General features: G+C 39.3%; 1 protein-coding gene and 1 pseudogene across 3 annotated transcripts in view; one reads left to right on the forward strand and one right to left on the reverse strand.

Moving 5' to 3' along the window:
* LOC105495453 (zinc finger protein 829) overlaps positions 1-24,107 on the reverse strand; it is a 32,679-nt gene that overhangs the window by 4,092 nt on the left and 4,480 nt on the right. For 2 of the 3 annotated variants that reach the window (XM_024797176.2, XM_011765040.3), the window contains one exon: positions 6-4,985. In XM_024797176.2, coding sequence (XP_024652944.2) covers positions 4,006-4,985 — 980 coding nt within the window. In that variant the 3' untranslated portion in view covers positions 6-4,005. Of the gene's footprint in view, positions 1-5; positions 4,986-24,107 lie in introns of those variants that run through there. The other variant, XM_071086508.1, reaches the window with a different exon arrangement.
* Positions 20,614-23,659, forward strand: LOC112429137 (PEST proteolytic signal-containing nuclear protein pseudogene; annotated as a pseudogene).

The raw sequence follows: 24,107 nt of genomic DNA on the forward strand, positions 1-24,107 counted from the left end.
TGCAGAAATATTAATATAAAGAGAAAAAATAATGTTATGTGGTGTATAGGAAAAACTGTAAATTTTACATGTGAAAAAGATTTCTGCTTATTAAAAAATACCAAAAAGGCCAAAAGATTAGGAAAAGTTACTGAAACAACACATGACAAACACTAACCTTACTATATAAAGAAATATATATATTTCTTTTTTTTTTTTTTTTTTTGAGATGGAGTCTCGCTCTGTCGCCCGGGTTGGAGTGCAGTGGCCGGATCTCAGCTCACTGCAAGCTCCGCCTCCCGGGTTTACGCCATTCTCCTGTCTCAGCCTCCCGAGTAGCTGGGACTACAGGCGCCCGCCACCTCGCCCGGCTAGTTTTTTGTATTTTTTTAGTAGAGACGGGGTTTCACCGTATTAGCCAGGATGGTCTTGATCTCCTGACCTCGTGATCCGCCCGTCTCGGCCTCCCAGAGTGCTGGGATTACAGGCTTGAGCCACCGCACCCAGCCAGAAATATATATATTTCTTAAGTATATAAAGAAGTTTGTAATCAGTAAAAATGACCAACAATGTGATGGAGAAACAGAAGAGTTTATAGTAACATGAACATGCCTGTTAAACATCTGAACAAATGTTTCTCTCATAACATAGAAATAGAAATGAAATTGTAAATTGTTCTCCTCTCTTGTTTGATCAAAAGTTTGATAAAACATTTAATAGCATACATATTCCAGAGAAGATGTTTCCTGCTCTATCTCCCAACATATACAGTGTTACTATCACAATATAGTGTGAAACCGTCAAGGCAAAAATCTTTAATCTCTTTGCCCTGATGATATCTGTCTCTACAATATCCAGTACTCCCAGGTCATTCCTCAACCCAGGGCTCTAACTTCAATAAAATTTATACACCCATTTTCTGTTCCCATCTACCACACTAAATTCTTGTGATCTTTCTACTCTGCACTCTGAAATCCACGGTACCTTATCAGCATAATGCCTCAACCTTTTAAAAAAGCATTCTTAATTTGCCTTTTATTAATTCTTAATTTTTAAAAATTTTTATAGGTTTAGGAAGTTACAAGGGCAGCTGTGTTACATACATATATAGTGTAGTGGGGAAAGTGTTGGCTTTTAATGTACCCATTACCTAAATAACGTACATTGTACTCAATAGGTTTTTTTGTTGTTGTTGTTTTCTTTGAGATGGAGTCTCGCTCTATTGCCCCCTGGCTGGAGGGCAAGGGCATAATCTCGGTTCACTGCAACCTCCACCTCCCACGTCAAGCAATTTGCTCTGTTGCCCAGGCTAGAGCGCAATGGCACTATCTCAGCTCACTGCAACCTCCGCTTCTCAGGTTCAAGCAATTCTCCTACCTCAGCCTCCCAAGTAGCTGGGACTACAGGCGCCCGCCACCACGCCCGCCCAGCCAGTTTTTCTATTTTTAGTAGAGACGGGGTTTCATCATGTCAGCCAGGCTGGTCTCAAACTCCTGACCTCAGGTGATCTGCCCACCTTGGCCTCATGAAGTGCTGGGATTACAGGCGTGAGCCACCATGCCTGGCTTGTTTTTTAATTCTGTTTATGTGATGAATCATGCATTGAGTTGCATATGTTGAGCCATCCTTACACCCCTGGAATAAAATCCACTCGACTGTGCTGTTATTATCTTTTTTACATAGTTTGATTTAGTTTGCTAGTATTTTGCTGAAGGTTTTGATGTCTATGTTCATCAGGGATATTGGCTTGTAGTTATTTTGTGTGTTTTACCCTTGCTTGGCTTCAGTACCAGGATGACACTGGCTTTGCAAAATGAGTTAGGGAGGATTCCCTCCTATAATTTTTGGAATAGTTTCAATAGTGCTGGTACTAGTTCTTCCTTGCCTGTCTAGTAGAATTCAGCTGTGAATCTGTCTGGTCCTGGGCTTTTTGTTGTTGCAAGATTTTTTCTATTACTGATTCAATTTCAATACTCATTAGTAGTTTGTTGAGGATTCCTAGTTCTCCCTGGTTCAATCTTGGAAGGTTATGTGTTTCCAGGAATTTATCCACTTCCTCTAGGTTTTCTAATATGTGCATATAGTCTGCTGATTTTTTATATGTCTATGTTATCAGTTATAATGTCACCTTATTATTTCTGATTGTATTTATTTGAACCTTCTTTTTTTCTTGGTTAATCTAGCTAGTGGTGTCAGTTTTATCTCTGCAAAGAAGCAACTTTTTCTTTTATTGATCTTTTGCATTCTTTTGTTCTCAGTCTCATTTTCGCCTGCTCTGATATTTGTTATTGCTTTTCTTCTGCTAGCTTTGAGTTGGGTTTGTTTTTTTTTTTTTTTTTCTAGTTCCTTGAAATGTGACGTTAGGCTATTCATTTGAGATTTTCCTATCTTTTTGGTGTAGGCATTTAATGCTATAAAATCCTCTCTTAGCACTGCTTTTGCTATATCTCAGATGTTTTCGTGTGTTGTGTCTCTATTTTCATTTATTTCAAAAAATTTTAAGTTTCCACCTTAGTTTCATCATTGACCCAACAATCATTCAGGAGGAAGCTGTTTAAATTCCATGTAACTATATAGTTTTGAGAGTTCCTCTTGGTATTGATATCTACTTTTATTCCATTGTGGTCAGAGAAGATATTAGATATGATTTTGGTTTTTTTAAATTTATTGATACTTGCTTTGTGGTCCAGCATATGACTTGTTTTTGAGAATGTTCCGTGCACAGAAGAGAAGAGTATACATTCTGTGATTGTTGGGTAGAATGTTCTTCAGATGTCTGTTAGGTTCGTTTGGTCGAGAGTCCAATTTAAGTCCAGAGTTTCTTTGTTGATTTCTGTCCCAGTGATCTGTCTAGTGCTGTCAATGGAGTGCTGAAGTCCCCTGCTATTGTTGTATTGCTGTCTATCTCTTTCCTTAGGTCTAGTAGTATTTGTATTATGGATCTGGGTGTTGCAATGTTGGGTGCATACATATTTAGGAATGTTTTATCTTCTTGTTGAATTTATCCTTTATCATTATAAATGGCCTTCTTTGTCCTTTTTAATTTTTGTTGGTATAAAGTCTGTTTTGGCCATCGTGGTGGCTCACGTCTGTAATCCCAGCACTTTGGGAGGCCGAGGTGGGCAGATCCGTTGAGGTCAGAAGTTCATGACCAGCCTGGCCAACATGGTGAAACCCTGTCTCTACTAACAATACAAAAAAAAAAAAAAATTAGCCGGGCATGGTGGCACATGCCTGTAATCCCAGCTACTTGGAAGGCTGAGGCACGAGAATCACTTGAACTCAGGAGCCGGAGGCTGCAGTGAACTGAGATTGCGCAACTGCACTCCAGCCTGGGCAACAGAGCGAGACTCTGTCTCAAAATAAAGTATAATAAAATAAAATAAAAATAAAATATATTTGACTAACAAATTATATGTAAAAGGAAATTACAAATATATTAGACAAAATCATTCTAACAGGGTATTATGGGTTGAACTGTGTCCCCTAAAAAGATATGCTGAAGACCTAACCCCTGGTATCAGTAAATGTGACCTTACTGGGAAATAGGGTCTTGACAGATGTAATCAAGTTAAGATGAGGTTACCAGGTAACCCCAATCTAACCTGACTGGTGTCCAAATAAAAGAAAAGACATACACAGAGATACACAGGGAGAATGCAATGTGAAGATGGAGGCAGACATTGGAATGATGTATGTAAAAGCCAAGGAATGCCAAGGACTGCCAGCTGTTAACAGAGGTTAAGAAAAAGGCATAGGACAGATCCTCACTCAGAGACCTCAGAAGGAACCCAAACTGTCAGCACCCTTGATTTTAGATTTCCAGGCTCTAAACTGTAAGAGAATAAATTTATCTTGTTTTAAGTCACCAAGTTTTTGGTACTTGGTACTTTGTTATTGTATCCTTTAAAAACTATTATGTAGGAGAGCCTTTGATAATGTGTATCCTAATTTGTTCTCATTACCTGTTTTTTAAAAAAAATATTATAAAGGTTAACAAAACAGTCTTACTTTGCTTTCTGTCATTCAACCAGTATGAATTCCCTCATGGCGAATGAGGTCAGAGCGACTACCAAAAGCCTTTCCACATTCCTTACAGTCATAGGGCTTTTCACCAGTGTGAATTCTCTGATGTCGAGTAAGGTTTGAGCCTTTATTAAAGGCCTTCCCACATTCATTACATTCATATGGTTTTTCATCTGTATGGATTCTCTGATGTTGAATAAGTTCTGAGCTCTGAATAAAGGCCTTTCTACATTCTTCACATTCATAGAGCTTCTGCCCAGCATGAATTCTGTGATGGTTAGTAAGTGTTGAGGCACTATTAAAGGCCTTCCCACACTGCTTACATTCATAAGGTTTCTCACCAGTATGCATTCTCTGATGCTGAATAAGCCTTGAGTGTTGAGTAAAGGCTTTCCCACATTCTTTACATTCATAAGGTTTCTCACCAGTATGAATTCTCAGATGTAGAAAAAGTTGTGAACTTTTAGTAAAGGCTTTTCCACATACTTTGCATTCATAGGGTTTCTCACCAGTGTGAATTCTCTGATGATCATTAAGGTTTGAGCAATACTTAAAGGCTTTTCCGCATTCCTTACATTCATAGGGTTTCTCACCAGTGTGAATCCTCTGATGTTGAGAAAAATATGAACTACAACTAAAAGCCTTGCCACATTCCTTACATTCATAGGGTTTTTTATCAGTGTGAATCCTCTGATGTCGAGTAACGAGTAAGCCACCACTAAAGGACTTCCCACACTCCTTAGATTCATAGGGTTTTTCATCAAAATGAATTCTCTGATGTTGAATAAATTGTGATTTCTGATTAAAAGTCTTTCCACATATCTTACATTCCCATGGTTTCTCTTCACTCATAGTTTTTTGAGATTGAGTAAGAAATGTGGGCTGAATAAAAGTAGTTATGTCTTCATGGGTAAGTATTACTTGACTGAAATGTCTCTTCTTTAGAGATAATATCTTGGTCTCACACATTGATTCCAGATCTGAAAGAAAATACAAAGGCAAATACATTTTCCTATTCTGAGCGAGTTAAAACTTCTAAAAATGAAATGGGAGGATTAAACTGAAAAGAATATCTGAAAAATTACACATTTAGTTTTCAAAGGTGGCTAGGCAATCTGTAAAATTGACAAGAAAAGCATAGACGTTAGGAGAGGTAATAAAAGAAGCTGAGGATATGGATTTGGAAAGTAGATGACCTCTGTGATCCTCAAATTTTGGTCTGAACCACAGTCACCTTAAGCCTTGGTGAATACACAGTGTTCAGCACCATCTTCCATATTATAGAGAGATTCAAATTTTTTATTTTTATTTTTATTTGCCCCCACCCCAGATCTCCTACAGACGCTGCCTGAGACCCAGCTCTGTGTCTCCTCATCATACAGCTCGTGGCGTTCCAACTGCAAGGCCATTAGCATGGCCTGGCAGGGGTTCAGCTGGAGGGCCATGGAGGAGGACAGGCCAGCAGGATGCCACCTCTGCTCCAGGGCATGCACTGTGAGTAAGAGATTCTAATTATATATACATGTATAAACATATAGTCACATACACAGAGCATGATACTGTATGTTTTGCAATTTGTAGATAATTGTCAGACCTCATCAAAGGACTATTAAGAATAATAAATGTGGCCAGGCGCGGTGGCTCAAGCCTGTAATCCCAGCACTTTGGGAGGCCGAGACGGGCAGATCACGAGGTCAGGAGATCGAGACCATCCTGGCTAACACAATGAAACCCCGTCTCCACTAAAAATACAAAAAAAAAAAAATTAGCCGGGCGTGGTGGCGGCGCCTGTAGTCCCAGCTACTCGGGAGGCTGAGGCAGGAGAATGGCGGGAACCCGGGAGGCAGAGCTTGCAGTGAGCCGAGATCGCGCCACTGCACTCCAGCCTGGGTGACAGAGCGAGACTCCGCCTCAAAAAAAAAAAAAAAAAAAAAAGAATAATAAATGTGTTGAAAGGCTTAAATGGCAGGGGTGGGTGGAGTTCAGTGACTGTGCAAGGGTATACTGGCAAATCACTAGCCTCCAACAAATGTAATATGCTGAACACAACTGGTGGGAAGAGTAGACAGGTAAATCTCTTCTGTGCATAAAGCATGATATGGGTTAGGGACTCACTGAAAATAATTTGCTCTGGAATTCTGTGATGTTGACCTTGGGAGAAAGAAATGAATCATTCAAGTCATAGCAGTGACTGAGAAGGAAGACAGCTCAAATTTGAGACACAAGAGAGTTAAGACAGGATGAAATGTACTCTATGAGAAGAAAGGAAGTCCATGTCAACATATAAACTGTGAGCCCCCGTTCTATGCTTTAAGGCAATTACTTAACCTCTGAGCCCTCTGTTCCTTGTTTATTGAAATGGGAATGACACTTAACTCATGATTGCTAAAAAGATGAAGAATAATGTATGTAAATAATCTGATGTAAAGTAAGCACTCAGTATTGGTAGCTATTATTATGAAAGAATGCCATAGCAAAAACAGATACTGAGCAAATGAAGTGGCTTGAAGACATCAAAATAAAGCCAGCTAGACTATCTCAAGTCCTCCCTCCACATGATCATTGGCCAAACTTAGTCTGGGTGAGTCCCTAAAAATCTCTTAAAGTTGTCCTTATTTAATTATTGAATCCCCTCTTTCCTAGACCACTACAGGAATCTCCTAATGGTCTCCCCAGTATGTTCCAGCACCCTCTAATCCATTCAGCAACTGGTGTGGTATTTTGTCTCGCTTTGCCCTACTGAAAATCTAAACTCCTTGGTAATTACCAAGAAGACTCCAATAATGAGGCTCTTACCTACCTCTTCAACCTTGTGTTATACTCCACTTCCACTTGCTCAAGAAGCCTCAGTCCGTCAAGCACATCAAGTTCTCCCTGCCTCTCAGGGCCTTTCCACACACATCTCCCCTTTACCTGGCATACCCCTCATCCTCTCACCATTGTTGGCCCTGCTAATTGCTGCTCATCATTTGAGCCTCTGCTCAAACAGCATATCTCTAGAAGGCCATAACTGATCTTCAGTCTAAATTATGGTCTTCCTGTTATTAGGCCTCAGATCTTCCTGCTATTTCTTATTAATAGCACTTATTATTTGTAATATTATATAATCTGCATAGATCCAACAAAATCAAGAAATGTTTTATGTTTTCACTAATATATACTCAGCTCCTGGCAAACTACCTAAAGAATTACTGAGGCAATAAATGAGTCTAGATTTATTGTTCTCAAGAATACATTTTTAGAGTGGAGTTACAAGATGGATGACTAGAGGCACCCAGCATTTACCTCCTCCACAAAGAAGGACCAAAACAGCGAGTAGATAATCACACACCAAACTGAGCATCTATGACAGAGCACTGGAATTCAGCAGGGAAGTAACAGGGAACCTCTGAGGCACAAAGAGAGAAGCAAAGCAGTTGGCCTGGCCAGGATCAGCTTGGAGCCCAGGGGAAAGGTAAGGGAGACCACATTCCCACTGTGGACTCCTGCAATCCTAGCCACAAAACAGCCCCTCAGCCCTCATGGCCCTAAGACTAGTAAAGGGAGCTGTCCAGTGTCTACACAATACTGTTCTAGATGGAGAGTTCATGCTGGGTCCCTCCCCAAACCCAAGCAACTGCAGCATGGTGTCATTTTGGGAGCCCAGCTCCCACCAGACTACATCCTGCCCAGGGACTCAACAGTTCTTCCATCTCTACATCCATGGAGCTCTGCTGGCTTCTCCCCATGTCCATGTAGAGGGTTACAGCACTGCAATGATGGCTAGAACCATTGGTGTGGCTAGGTCCCCAGTACTCCAGTCCAGCACTCAGAGTCCTACACCCTGGGGAATGAGCAGTACAACAGAGTTGGAAGCTGCCTTTGGGACAGCGGGAGCTGAAGTGTGTGCTCCCCAGAGCCTGAGAGTCACCTGCCTGGGGCCACTGCCACTTACAGGAACACCACTACTTCCAAGCAGCTGGGTCCCTATGCATCTGCAAGTGCCTTCAGGGGCCTTAAGACTAGTGCTGGGCAGCATCAAAGGGCCTAACATCAAGCCTACCTGGCCCACCAAAGCTGCTGCCTCCGCACATCATCTGAGGGTTTGGGAATCGACTGACCTTGCTGGCCATTGCTGGTGCCCACATGCACCAACCATCCCCGCAAAGGAGGAAAGGCAGAGCCAATGTGCCACCAAGGTCCAAGCATGCTGTCTGGGGGCATGGGAATTGACTTACCCTACCCACCATAGCCTGAATCCACATGCACCACTCGAAGGGTGAGAAGACAGGGTTTCCATGCCTGGTACTGCCCCTGCCACTGCCTATATGCAATGTCCAGGGGTGTGGGGATGAATTCACTCCTCACACTCCCACCAATGCCTGAACATGTCTTCTGGGGGCCTAATTATGGGCTTTCTTAGCCTGCCAGTGCCCACCATCTATCGTTTGGGAGCCCAGGGATTGACTCAGCCCACCCACCATCACTAGCATCCATACACCCCTGCCAGTGACCCGAGGACAGGCCAGCCTAGCCTGCTGCCAACACCACTGCAAGCATCAAAATGTACACACCACCTAGAGGAACAGAGACTGGCCCATTCAGCTTGCCATTACCACTGCTGGTGCCTGCATATGTTGCTTCAAAGCCCAAAGAGTTGGCTAACTAATGTTATTGTCATAATCAATGCCATACATGCCAACAAGGAGCCCAAGGACCTGCCTTCCTTCCTGGCCCACTGCTGCTACTGCCAGCACCTGAGCAAGCAATCTGGAGGCCCAGGGATCAACCTTCATGGAGCAGCTACCAAGTGTCTGAATACACCACCTTGGGCCCCATGATCCAGCATGCCCAGGCTATCACCAACACCACTGGGGCCTACAGACCAGCATAGCTGGCATCCCTATCCCAGAAAAGCCTCATCACAGCTTCCACTAACAACCAAACCCTAAGTCACTGAGGAACTCACAGACACTGCTGCCACTGATTGCAGCCAAAGAAATCATATGGAGATTATACCACTGCATCCACCTAGAACAAAGCCAAAACAACCTACCCAACCAACACTATAAATACATGTACAGGAAAAAGGTTTTCCTTATGAAAACAAATCCATAAAACTGGAAAAAATGACCAGAACAAGAAATACATAGATATCAATGTAAGGATAAAAGAAACATGAGAAAGCATGGAACCATGACATCTCCAAAGTAACACAATTAATTCTCCAGCAACAGATTCCAACAAACAATAAATCTATCAAGTACCTGAAAAAGAATTCAAAATAATGATATTAAAGAAGCTCAGTGGGACCCAATAGAACATGGATAAATACCAAAAGAACCAGAAAAACAATTCATGATCTGAATGAGAAATTCAGCAGATAGATATCAAGAAAAAGAACCAAACAGAAGTCCTGAAGCTGACAAATTTCAATTAATGAAATAAACACAATTGAGAGCTTCAACAATAGACTAGATCAAGCAGAAGAAAGAATTTCTGAACTTGAAGACAGGTTTTTAAAAGTAATCCAGATGGCCGGGCGCGGTGGCTCAAGCCTGTAATCCCAGCACTTTGGGAGGCCGAGACGGGCGGATCACGAGGTCAGGAGATCAAGACCATCCTGGCTAACACAGTGAAACCCCGTCTCTACTAAAAAAAATACAAAAATCTAGCCGGGCGAGGTAGCGGGCGCCTGTAGTCCCAGCTACTCGGGAGGCTGAGGCAGGAGAATGGCGTGAACCCGGGAGGCGGAGCTTGCAGTGAGCTGAGATCCTGCCACTGCACTCCAGCCTGGGCCACAGAGCGAGACTCCGCCAAAAAAAATAAATAAATAAAAGTAATCCAGGAAGACAAAAGTAAAAAATAATAAGTAATTTTTAAAACTGAAGAAAGCTTAGGTGACATATGGGACATCATAAAGCAACCAAATATTCAAATTTTGGGTATTCTAGAAGGAGAAGAGATGGGCAAAGGCATAAAAACCTATTTAACAAAATAATAACTGAAAACTTTCCAAGTCTTGTAAGCAATACAGACATCCTGATACAGAAGGCTCAATGATGCCCAAATAGATTCAATCCAAAAAGGTCTTCTAAGGTCCATTACAGTCAAACTGTCAAAAGTCAAAGACAAAGAGAATTCTAAAAAAAGCAAGAGAAAAGCATGAAGTCACATATAAGGGAACCCTCAGGCATCAAGTCACATATAAGAGAACCCTCATCAGACTAGTAGCAGATACCTTGGCAGAAACCTTCCATGCCAGGAAAGAATGGGATGAGATATTCAAAGTGCTAAAAGAAAAAGCACTGTCAGCCAAGAATACTATACCTAGCAAAGCCATCCTTCAAAAATGAAGGAGAAAGTTTTTCCCAGAGAAGCAAAAACAGAGAAAATTTGTCACAACTAGGGTGACCCTATCAAAAATGGCAAAGGGTGTCCTACATCTGGAAGTGAAAGACATATCTACCATCATTAAACAAATGAAAATAAGCTCACTGGTAGAGCAGATATACCAATGGAAAGAGAAAGGACTCAGATGTAACCATTACATAAAACCACCAAACCAAATGATAAGAGAAAAGAAAAAGGATATAAAACAACCATACAAAAAATTAACAGATTAGGAATAAATCCTCACCTATTAATAATAACTTTGAATGTAAACAGCCAAATCTCCCACTTAAAAGATACAGTCTGGTTGAATGGATAAAATAAATATGACTCACCTATATACTGACTGTGAGAAACTCACTTTATCTATAAAATCACAGACAGAAAGTGAAGGGATGAAAAAAAAAATACGGCACACAAACAGAAACCAAAAGCAAGTGAGAGTAGCCGTACTTAAATAAAACAGATATTAAGTAAAAAACTGCAGAAGAGGCAAAAAAGGTCTTTATAGAATGATATAGGGATCAATTCAGCCAGAAGATATAAAATTCTAAATTTATAGGCACCCAACACTGCAGCACCCAGATATATAAGCAAATATTATTAGATCGAAAAAGAGAGATAGGGCTGGGTGTGGTGGCTCATGCCTGTAATCCCAACTTTGGGAGGCTGAGGCAGGAGGATCACTTGAGGTCAGGAGTTCAAGACCAGCCTTTCAAACATGGTGAAACCCTGTCTCTACTAAAAATACAAAAATAAGCTGGGTGTGGCCAGGCGTGGTGGCTCATGCCTGTAATCCCAGCACTTTGGGAGGCCGAGGCAGGTGGATCAAGAGGTCAGGAGATCAAGACCATCCTAGCTAACATGGTAAAACCTCATCTCTACTAAAAATACAAAAAATTAGCGAGGCGTGGTGGTGGGTACCTGTAGTCCTAGCTACTTGGGAGGCTGAGGCAGGAAAATGGCGTGAACCTGGGAGATGGAGCCTGAAGTGAGCTGGGATTGCACCACTGCACTCCAGCCTGGGTGACAGAGCAAGACTCTGTCTCAAAAAAAAAAAAAAAAAAAAAAAATTATCTGGGCATGGTGGCATGCACCTGTAATCCAAGCTACTCAGTAGGCTGAGGCAGGAGAACTGCTTGAACCTGGGAGGCAGAGGTTGCAGTGAGCCAATATTGTGCCACTGCACTCCAGCCTGGGCAACAGTGCGAGACTCTGTCTCAATAAAACAACAAAAAAAGATAGACTCCCATAAAATAATAGTACGGGACTTCCACATCCCACTCTCAGCATTAGACAGTTCGTCTAGATAGAAAATCAACAGCTTTGGATTTAAACTGGACATTAGACCAAATGGACCTACCAGACACTAACTGAACATTTTATCCAACAGCTGCAGAATACACATTTTTCCTATCAGCACATGGAACATCCTCCAGGAAGAGACCATATGTTAGGCCATAAGACAAGTTATAACTAATTTTTAAAAATCAAAATCATATCAAGTATCTTCTCAGACTACACTAGAATAAAACTAGAAATCAATAATAAAAACTTTGTAAACCACACAAATACATGGAAATTAAACAATGTGCTTGCTCATGCATGCCCACTGGGTCAATTAAGAAATTAAAGATCATCAAAGACTACTACAAGCAACTATATGCTAACAAATCAGATAACCTAGAGGAAACAGAAAAATTCTGGATACATGAAAACCTACCAAGATTGAACCAGGAAGAAACAGAGCAGAAGAACTTGAGCAGACTAATAAGTCACGAGATTGAAGCAGTAGTAAAATGTCTCCCAACAAAGAAAAGCCCAAGACTAAACGGCTTTACTGCTGAATCCTACCAAAATTACAAATAACTAACCTAAATTTTTCTCAAACTATTCCAAAAAATGGAAGAGGAGTGAATTCTTCCTAATTTATTCTACAAGGCCAGCATTACCCTGATACCAAAACCAGAGAGGGACATGACGACAACAACAAAAAAGATTTGATATCCCTCATGAACATAGACCCAAAACCCCTCAATGAAATACTAGCAAACAAAATCCAATAATACAACAAAAAGATAATATACAACGATTGAGATTTTTCCTGAAAAGTGCAAGGATGGTTCAACATAAGCAAATCAATAACATGATGTATCAGATCAACAGGATGAGGGACAAAAACCATATGATCAGCTCAATAGATGCAGAGAAAGCATCTGCTAAAGTTTAACATCTCTTCATTATAAAAACCTCTCAACAATCAGGCATTAAAAAACATACCTTAACATAATAAAGACCATATATGACAAATCTACAGCTAACACCATACTGAATGGGGAAAAGCCGAAAGCCTTTCCTCTAAGAACTGGAACAAGACAAAGAAGCCCACATTCACCACTGCTATTCAATATAGTACTGGAAGTCCTATCCAGAGCAATTAGGCAAGAGAAAGAAATAAAACGCATCCAGACTGGATAATAGAAAGTAAAACTGTCCCTTTACGGATGACATGATCTTACATATATATAAAAACCTAAAGATGCTACCAAAAATTCTTGGAACTGATCAATGAAATCAGTAAAGTTGCAAGATACAAAATCAATATACAAAAACAAGTAGTAGGCTGGGGATGGTGGCTCACGCCAATAATCCCAGCACTTCAGGAGGCCGAGGTGGGTGGATCACTTGAGGTCACGAGTTTGAGACCAGCCTGGCCAACATGGTGAAACTTGTCTTGACTAAAAATAAAAAAATTGGCCAGGTGTGGTGGCAGGCACCTGTGGTCCCACCTACTCAGGAGGCTGAGGCAGAACTGCTTGAACCCAGGAGGCGGAGGCTGCAGAGAGCTGAGATCATGCCATTGCACTCCAGCCTGGGAGACAGAGCAAAACTCTGTCTCAAAAAAACAAAAACAAAAACAAAAACAAAAACAAAAAAAGGATTTCTATACATCCACAATAATGAATTAGCTGAAAAACAAATCAAGAAAACAATCCCATTTATTAATATAATAGCTACAAAAAACAACCTAGAAACAAATTTAACCATGAAGTGAAAGACCTCTACAAGGAAAACTACAAAACACAGATGAAAGAAATTGAAGACAACACAAACAAATAAAAAGATATTTACATACTCATGCACTGGAAGAACTATTGTTAAAATGAACATATTTCCCAAAGCAATCTACAGATTCAATGCAATACCTACTGAAATACCAGTCAGTTTTTACATGAACAGCAAAAACAAAAAAAAATCCTAAAATTTGTAGGGAATCATAAAAGATGCCAAATAACCAATGCAATCTGTAGCAAAAGAACAAAAGTGGAAGAATCGAACTTCAAAATATACTACAAGGCTGTAATAACCAAAACAGCATAATAAAGGGTACTTTCATAAACAGGGTCCTGTCATAAAAACAGACTCAAAGACCAAAGGAACAGAAGAGAGAACCCACAAATAAATCCATGTATTTATAGTCAACTGATGGTTGACAAAGGTGCCAAGAACAGACATTGGGAAAAGGACACCCTGTTCAATAAATGGTGCTGGGAAAACTCGATATCCATAGAGTGAAGAATGAAACTAGACTGTATCTCTCACCATATACAAAAATAAACTCAAAATGAATTAAGTACTTAACTATAAGACCCCAAACTATAAAACTACTAGAGGAAAACATAGGGGAAACACTTCAGAAGAATATGCAAATATATTTTAGATAAGACCTTAAAGATATTTTCAATAAGGGGCAAACAACAAAAAAAAAGACAAATTGGACTATACTGAACTAAAATGCTTCTGCACAGCAAAGGAAACAATCAACGGAGTGAAGAGACCTGTAGAATGGCAGAAAATATTTGCAAACTCTTCACCTGAGAAGGGACTAATATCCACAATTCACAAGGAACCAAAAAAACTTAATAGCAGGGCCACAGTGGCTCATAACTGTAATCCCAGCACATTGGGAGGCCAAGTCAGGAGGATCACTTGAGGCCAGGAGTTTGAGACCAGCCTGGGGAACACAGGGAGACCCCCATCTCTATAAACAATTTTAAAGTTAGCTAGGTATAGTGGCATGCACCTACAGTCTTAGCTACTTAGGAGGCTGAGGTGGTAGAATCCCTTGAGCCTGGGAGTTCAAGGATGCAGTGAGCTGTTCTCATGACACTGTACTCCAGTCTGGCTAACAGTGAAACTCTCTCACATACACAAAAAAAATGACACCGCACACATTCTATTAGTAAAATAAAAAAATACATATATATATATATAAAACAATTGATAAATATTCAGAGTGATGGGTATCTAAATACCTTGGTTTGATCCTTATACATTGTATGAATGCATCAATCTATCCCTTGTACTCCATAAATATGTATAATTTGTATCAATAAAAACTTAGAAAAAAAAGCTCATGAGAAATCTAATGTATAGCAGGAGGACTACAGTTAGTAATACTCTATTGTATACTAGAAATTTGTCAGGAAAGTAGGTTTTAAGTACTCTTACCCTAAACAAAAAAAGAAAGAAAAAAATTATAGTTATTTGATATGACCTGCTTAACTACAGTAATTATTTCAATATGTATGTGTATCAGAACTTCATGTTGTACACCTAGAATTTATACAATAATTTTTAAAAAAGATTCATATACAAAAAAAAAATTGTTTAAACACATATAAAAAAGAGTAACAGTATTTGCTAGCAAAACAGGGTGACTGTAGTCAAAAATAATTTAATTGAACATTTAAAAATAACTAAAAGAGGCCGGGCATGATGGCTCATGTCTGTAATCCCAGCATTTTGGGAGGCTGAGGTGGGTGGATCACTTGAGGTCAGGAGTTGAAGACCAGCCTGGCCAACATGGTAAAACTCCATCTCTACTAAACACACACACACACACACACACACACACACACACACACACACACAGATTAGCTGGGTGTGGTGGTACATGCCTGTAGTCCCAGCTACTTGGGAGGCTGACGCATGAGAATCACTTGTACCCGGGAGGCAGAAGTTGCAGTGAGCAGAGATCACACCACTGCACTTCAGCCTGGGTGACAGAGTGAGACTCCATCTTAAAAAACAAAACAAAACAAAACAAAAAAACCTAAAAACTAAGAGTACAATTAGATTGTAACACAAAGGATAAATGCTTGAGGTGATGGATATCGCATTTCCTCTGATATGAGCATTGCATGCCTGTATCAAAATATCTCATGTAACCCATAGATATACATACCTACTGTGTACCCAAAAAATTAAAAATAAAGATTAATAAATAAATAAAAACACAGACCAGGTGTGGTGGCTCGCTCCTGTAATCCCAGCACTTTGGAGGGCTGAGGCAGGTGGATCACTTGAAGTCAGGAGTTCAAGACCTGCCTGGCCAACATGGTGAAACATCGTCTCTACCAAAATACAAAAATTAGCTGGATGTGGTAGCATAAGCCTATAATCCCAGCTACTCAGGAGACTGAGGCAAGAGAATTGCTTGAACACAGGAGGTAGAGGTTGCAGTGAACTGACATTGTTGCCTAGCCTGGGCAACAGAGCAAGACTGTCTAAAAAAAAAAAAAAAAGATAACAAGTGTTAGCAAATGATGTGGAGAAACTGGAACCATCATACACTGCTGGTGGGCATGTAAAATGGTGTAGCCATTTTGGAAAAGAGTCTAGCAGTTCCTCAAATAGCTAAACACAGAGTTATGATATGACCCAGCAATTGTACTCCTGGGTAGAAACCTGAAAGAACTGAAAGCTTATGTCCACACAAAAACTTACAGACATGTTCATACAACATTATTCAAAATAGCCTAAAAGAGGAAACCCAAATGTCCATCAACTGATCAATGGATAAATGTGGTATATCCATAAAATGGAATAGTATTTGGCAATAAAAAGAAATGAAATACTGATACATGCTACAACATGGATGAGCCTTGAAGAGCATTAAGTTATGAAACAGGGAATTTGCAGAAGACCACATATTGTACAATTCCATTTATATGAAATGTCCAGAATAGGCAAATCCATAGAGAAAATCAACTCATGGTTGCGTGGGGCTGGAGAGGGGTGGGAGTAACAGCTAGAGTGTACAGGGGTTTTTCTGAGGTGATAAAAATGTTCTAAAATTGATTATGGTGATGTTTATACAACTCTATTATATTAAAAGTCACTAAATTGTACATTTTATATGGGTGAACTGTATGGTATGTGAATTATACCTTAATAAAGCTGAAAATAAAACAAAAAAATTAAAGGAGCGCTACTCTGGTTCATAGACAGCAGGGGTTAGGCAACTTTTTTATAAAGAGTAAGATAGCAAATATTTTCAGCTTTGTGGGCTATTCAGGTGTGTGACTGTAGTGCAAAGATAGTCACAGAAAACTTCTAAAAGTTTGAATGTGCTAGGCTTAAAAAAAAAAACAAGCCTTTCCAACTTGGACCTGGCAGAATGGTTCCCGCAAAGAAGGGTGGCGAGAAGAAAAAAGGGCCGTTCTGCAATGAACAAGGTGGTGACCCGAAAGTACACCATCAATATGCACAAGCGCATCCATGGAGTGGGCTTCAAGAAGTGTGCCCTTGGGCACTCAAAGAGATTCAGAAATTTGCCATGAGGGAGACAGGAACTCCAGATGTGCGCATTGATACCAGGCTCAACAAAGCTGCCTGGACCAAAGGAATCAGGAATGTCCCATAACAAATCCGGAATGTCCCATAACGAATTCGGAATGTCCCATAACGAATCCGTGTGAGGTTGTCCAGAAAACGTAATGGGGATGACAATTCACCAAATAAGCTCTATACTTTGGTTACCTATGTACCTGTTACATCTTTCAAAAATCTACAGACAGTCAATGGGATGAGAACTAATCACTCACTGATCGTCAAATACATAAACTAATTATAAAATTGCAAACAAAACAAATTCCCCCCTCCCCCGCAAAAATAACGCCACAACCTCACAAGAACTGCTAGCTCAAAAACAAATTTTTAAAAAGACTGGCTTAATAATTCTGGTTTAAAAATAACTATATATCTTCCTCCTGATTTTATCAGTGCAAAATGTAAATTTTAAGATTATAAAAACTAGGCTGGATGCTATGGCTCACGCCTGTAATCCCAGCACTTTGGGAGGCCAAGGCAGGCGGATTACTTGAGCTCAGGAGTTCAAGACCAGCCTGGGCAACATGGCAAAATCCCATCTCCACAAAAAATACAAAAATTAGCCGGTCATGGTGCCGTGTACCTGTAGTCCCAGCTACTAGGGACGCCGAGGTGGGAGGGTCACTTGAGCCTGGGAGAGGTGGGTGCGTGGGAGGTTGCAGTGAGCCAAGATGCACCACTACACTCCAGCCTGGGCAACAGAGCCAGACTGTGTCTCAAAATAAAATAAAATAAAATAAAATAATAAAAACTATACAATTATGTGTTAAACCAAATCGGTGCGGAGGCTCACGCCTATAATTCCAGCACTTTGGGAGGCCGAGGCAGGTGGATCACTTGAGGTCAGGAGTTAGAGACCAGCCTGGGCAACATGGTGAAACCTCGTCTCTACTAAAAATACAAAAATTAGCTGGGCATGGTGGCGCATGCCTGTAATCCCAGCTACTCAGGAAACTGGGACAGGAAAATCGCTTGAACCTGGGAGGCGGCGGTTGCAGTGAGCCGAGATCACGCCATTGCACTCCAGCCTGGGCGACAGAGAAAATCTCTGTCTCAAAAAAAAAAAAAAAAAGAAGAAGAAAAAAGTAACTGTGTTGCTCTGTAGTGTGTCAGTTTAAATATAATAGTCAAGATTTTTAGTTAACTTTAAGACAATGGAATTAAGAAAAATTAATAGATAATCCTCGAAAACCTGGATGACTTCTAACATAAGGTATTAAAACACTGATTCCCAAGAATAGTTTTAACATATATGCCATTATTATTTCATATGTATGCCTTGTTTTTTATGTTAGAGGATGCTATACCTTTGGGTAATGTAAATAAATACATGGGGTTTTTTTGTTTTGTATTTGGGTCAAGGCTAACTTTAGTTATGGTATGTGCAGGGCACAAATGTGCAAAAAGACATTTCTGTCCTTTTTATAAAGGCTTATAAGGAACGTGGGTGGCTATTGGGGGAGTGGTATCACATGAACTTAGGAGTCCGTTAAAATGTTTATGTATCACAGTTCTAAATTACCTACCTCCCACATTTTTCTGTGATTAAACATTATAATTTGAGTAGCTGAGACTATCTGGGAATAATCATAACAGAAATGTAATAGATATGCTTTTGTTATCAAGGAAATTACAGGTCAGGCATGGTGGCTCACACCTGTAAAACCAGTGCTTTGGGAGGCCAAGGCGGGTGGAACACCTGAAGTCAGGAATTCGAGACCATCCTGGCCAACAGTGAAACCCTGTCTCTACTAAAAATAAAAAAATTAGCCGGGCATGGTGACAGGTGCCTGTAATCCCAGCTACTCGGGAGGCTGAGGCAGGAGAATCACTTGAACCTGGAAGGCAGAGGTTGCAGTGAGCTGAGATTGTACCACTGCACTCCAGCCTGGGCAACAAGAGTAAAACTCTGTCTAAAAAAAAAAATAATAATAACAATAGTTTTGTCTTTAAAAAACTAGTTGTTCCAAAATGTAAAACTGATACATAAAAAAGACATCTCAGTTTTGATGGGTTTATTTTCAATTCAGTATTTGAACTTGGGAAGAGTATGTAAAAACATTCCTAAGTGACTATTATTAAGCAAAGATGTCAAAATAGAAAGTACAAACTACAATACAAATAAACATAAGGCATAACACAAATGGGGATGCACATTAAGTAGGTAACAGGAAAGTTATAACAACATTTGTGTAATCAGGATATAAACTATGAATATTGCTATAGTCAAGATACATATGGTGATTACCAGAGACCAGCCCTCAACTATCAGAACAAGACATCAGGAAATACTTTTACAGTTTGATGTATCACAAAATGACAAAACAAACATACTATGCAAAAATTGAAGTTAGGTATCAGAAGAATGAAAGTAAGAGTTGAAAATGTATTGTCTTTGATGAGAGGGACCGGGGCAGTCAGGGTAGGAATGTATACATGAAAAAGCAGGCTGCTGTTTTTCTTTTTTCTCTTTTTTTGAGATGGAGTCTCACTCTGTTTCCCAGGCTGGAGTGCAGCTGCATGATCTCAGCTCACTGCAACTTCCACCTCCTGGGTTCAAGCGATTCTCTTGCCTCAGCCTCCCAAGTAGCTGGGACTACGGGCGCCTGCCACTATGCCCAGTTAATTTTTTTATTTTTAGTAGAGATGGGGTTTTGCCACCTTGGCCAGGCTGGTTTCAAACTCCTGACTTCAAGTGATCCGCCCGCCTCAGTCTCCCAAGTGCTATGTTTACAGGTGTGAGCCACTGCGCCTGGCCTGGGCTGCTGTTTTTCAGTATAAGCTTTATAACACTGTGATTTCAAACTCTGTAAATATATTACTTTAATGAAAATTAAATTAATTATTTTAAAATGAAAAAGGAATAAACAGAGACCACCTTTCAAGTAGAAAGGTACAAGGTTAAGGTAAGATTAAGAAGGGGGTGAATTAGCAAGTTGGTAGGGAGGAAAAGTGCTACGAGACAGAAATAAAATACTTAAAAGCAGCTAAGATCAACTGATAACTGGGAAAAAGTGAAGATTCACAAACTCCTCCCTAGGTTCCTAGAGCTTCGTTAAATCTAGAATTCTTTCTCAAGGGAGGCGTGGATCTTCTATTTCCAACGCTAACTCTATAGGTAACAACATCTACTTCTAGGGCTCCAACCATTAACTTCTACTTGGATGAATTTCCACTTCCATATTTTTTGACTGTTTTACAACTTTCTTCTGAGCTTCCTGTTTGATCTTCTCATTGATGAATCTTATTCTGTAGAAATTATTTACAGCAATGTTCTAGCTCCTGCATTAGATAACAAGTTTCTTAATAAGCCTACTTATTTTCTAAACTGTACAGCACCTAGCAGATTAGTGTACAAAATTAAAAAGTCAAACATTTTTACAAGACTTTCTATTTAAAAATCTTAATTCTCCATAAACTGATATTAATATTCTCATGCAAAGTATAACTTGCCATTTTAAGTTTCAAATGACTCTATATAAGCTAATTCTAACTTTTTTTTTTTCTTTGAGACCAAGATTTGCTCGTCCCCCAGGTTGGAGAGCAATGGTGCGATCTCGGCTCCCTGCAACCTCCGCCTCCCGGGTTCAAGCGATTCTCCTCTCTCAGCCTCCTGAGTAGCTGGGATTACAGGTGCCCGCCACCACGCCTGGCTAATTTTTATATTGTTAGTAAAGATGGGGTTTCACCATGTTGCCCAGGCTGGTCTCAAACTCCTGACCTCAGGTTATCCACCCACCTCGGCCTCCCAAAGTGCTGGAATTACAGGCATGAGCCACCGTGCCTGGCCTAATTCTAGAATTTACAATGAAAATGCAAAGGACTAAGAAGCAGTAGGAGAACTTGCTCTACCAGATAAGATTTATTACATGCTACAGTATTAATACAGTGTGCTATTGGCACAAGGATAGACAAATAAGCCAAAGGAACAGAATTCAGAGACAGACTCACAGAAATAGGAATACAGGATTTATGACAAAGGTAGTCCTATAGAGAATGGGAAAAGGACAGTCATCTCAATAAACACTGAGAAGTCAACTGGATATTCACATGGAAAAAAAATGAAATTTGACCCCTACCTCACAACACATACAAATTCCAACTTCAGAAAAGTAGATCTAAATGGAAAAAGTAAAACAATAAAGCTACTAGAATATAACATAGGAAATATCTTCATGACCTTAGGGTAGGCAATGATTCCTACCCAGGACACAAAAAAGCAACACTATACAGAAAAAGGTAACTGTGACCACATTAAAATTAATTAACTTCTGTTCATCAAAAGATACCATTAAAAGAGTAAAAGACAAAATATAAAGTGGTGGGAGATATTTACATCATGTATAACCAAACACAGGCCTGATACATAGAATATAAAAAGAATTCTTTGAAAGCAACAGGAGGGGGAAAATGGCGGACGGGAAGGCGGGAGAGGAGAAGCCTGAAAAGTTGCAGCGAGCTGGAGCCGCCGGAGTAACGGAGGGGAAAGTTCCAGTCGCAGCGCTGAGAAGCGATCAGCTGAAAAAGAAGCCGCCGACCTCCCAACAAAGCCTACAAAGATTTCCAAGTTTGGATTTGCCATAGGTAGTCAGACGACAAAGAAAGCATCAGCCATATCCATCAAACTTGGATCAAGTAAGCCTAAAGAAACTGTTCCAACTCTTACTCCAAAAACTCTTTCAGTAGCCGCAGCTTTTAATGAAGATGAAGATAGTGAACCAGAGGAAATGCCTCCAGAAGCAAAGATGAGGATGAAGAATATTGGAAGGGATACACCAGCATCAGCTGGACCAAACTCCTTCAGTAAAGGAAAACATGGGTTTTCTGATAACTAGAAGCTGTGGGAGCGAAATATAAAATCTCATCTTGGAAATGTCCATGACCAAGACAATTAAATGATGTTTTGAAATTGGGGTGTGGGGTAGGTGTAAAGTTAAAAGGAACAGTTTCTTTTTTTAAAGAATGGTATAAGACTATCTTTGGAGCTGCTTTTTTTTTCTTTTTCATTTTTTTAAAAGATTGAGGGGTACACTAATAAATGAGAGTTTGAAATTAGAGGTAATTTATGTGTTATATACAGATTTCAAGACATTTGCTAGTTTTGTAGTTTCATGTGATTAGTTTCCAAAGGTTACAGATAATAAAGAAATCAGAAATGGTACCTTTTTAAGAATTGCATATTTTTTTAGACACAACTATTAGCACATTAAGAGGGAAGCAAAAAGTTATTGTCTATTTAAAACTGCAAGCAGTTACTCTCTTAACTCCTTATTACCTAAACTTGTTTGGCTCCCAGGAACAGCCTTATAAAGAGAGGGAGTATTGTATTGGGAGGAAAATGTTACTGAACTATTCACTGAAAATAAATTTAGATAAAATACAGCTTTTTTCCTTATGAGCATTTGTTTTGTTTCAAGTCATCATAAACTAGGTATTGCATTGCTATCAGTGGATACAGATGCTTAGCTCCTAAAAGAATTTTTTTTTTTTTTAATGTAAACTGTTGAATATTTGAAATAGTCCACTTCACCTTAATGGGTCTTGTCTATCTTCATTAGTCTTCAAAGAAAAACCATTTGCTACCAAAGTAAATCAGTATTTTGAATGTGCTTCTCTTGTTTTTTGTTTATTAGCTAGTTCCTTTAAGCATTTCCACCAGAACTTGAGGCAAATCATAAGGAGGCTGTTTCTTTTAAAACACAAACCACCACCAAAAATTTAAATTTACATATTGTTTAAATATTTGGCTGTTTTTAGTTTTTAAAAGGTATAAACACCAAAAAAAAAAAAAAATTGTATGAAGATGGAAAATAAGAAGATGCACTTTCTGTAACCTTGTCTAAGGATTTAAATTACTAACTTGTGAACTCCAATTTGAATTGAACTATCGGCTTTCTTACTAGTAAAATTGTATGGTTTATTTTAAATGCGTACATATTGACCAACGGCCTCTGAAAAAGCACATTTTAGATACTGAAATTGAAGGAAAGAAAATGCATCTTCAAACATTTTTTGGAATCTCACCACATGTACTTTGTTAGATTTGTGTATTGTAGGGTGTCTGTTTTGTATTTTTGTATTGTATATGAACTTTTAAAAAAATGTGACAGTTAAACACATCTTTAAAAGCATAGTCACAGACAAAAGAAGCATACAGTATAAAAATTTCCTTGAAAACTCCTACAATATTATATTTGGAAGCAACTTCAGATTGTTTTACTGGTGGCAACTGCTTGCTGAGGTCTTTTAGTTGGTAATAACTCCAGAGAAGCAGCCTGCGTATATTCCTAACATTTTGTTCACTAGCATTTAAGTTTAGAATAAGCCCAAGTAAAACGATGGAAATGTATATAGAACTCTTAGTTCTTACATGATTTAATTATATCAAGATACATGAATTTAACTTACTTTAATGTAGGCAAACTATCCATTTTTTGTCCATTTTCCCGTTTGTTAAAATAACATACCTCTCCTACGTATTATTTTCTTGAACCAAATGAAATATTAACCTAAGGTCAAGCTGGGAGAGAGAAATGACTGAGATGAATGTCTTTACTAAAGTACCAACAAATTTGTCAAACTCAAAAAAAAAAAAAAAAAAAAGAAAGCAACAGGAAAAAGATAGACAACCGACTAAGTTTAGCCAAGAAACTTAAACAGGCATGTCAGAGAACACACACAGCAGAATAACTAAAATTAAAGGGCCTGGCAATAATAACTGGTAAGAATGTAAGAATACAGAGCAATGGCAACCTTCATACTGCTACTAGAACTGCAAATTGGTATAACTACTTTGGAAAATTGGTATCTTTATTAATGTTGAAAACACATATATCCTATTGCTCAGTAATTCCACTCCTATGTATATGCCTAAAAGAAATGTGTACGTACATTTGCCAAAAGTTATACACAGGAACGTTCACAGCAGCATTATGTGTAATAGCTAAAAACTGCAAACAAACCAGCTGTCAACAGTAGAAAGGTCACTTATAGTAATTAATAATATATAAAGCATAATTTAAAATATATTCATAGAATGAAGCAGGACGCAGTGG

The sequence above is a fragment of the Macaca nemestrina genome, chromosome 20 (assembly GCF_043159975.1).
Source record: "Macaca nemestrina isolate mMacNem1 chromosome 20, mMacNem.hap1, whole genome shotgun sequence".
Classification (NCBI taxonomy): domain Eukaryota; kingdom Metazoa; phylum Chordata; class Mammalia; order Primates; family Cercopithecidae; genus Macaca; species Macaca nemestrina.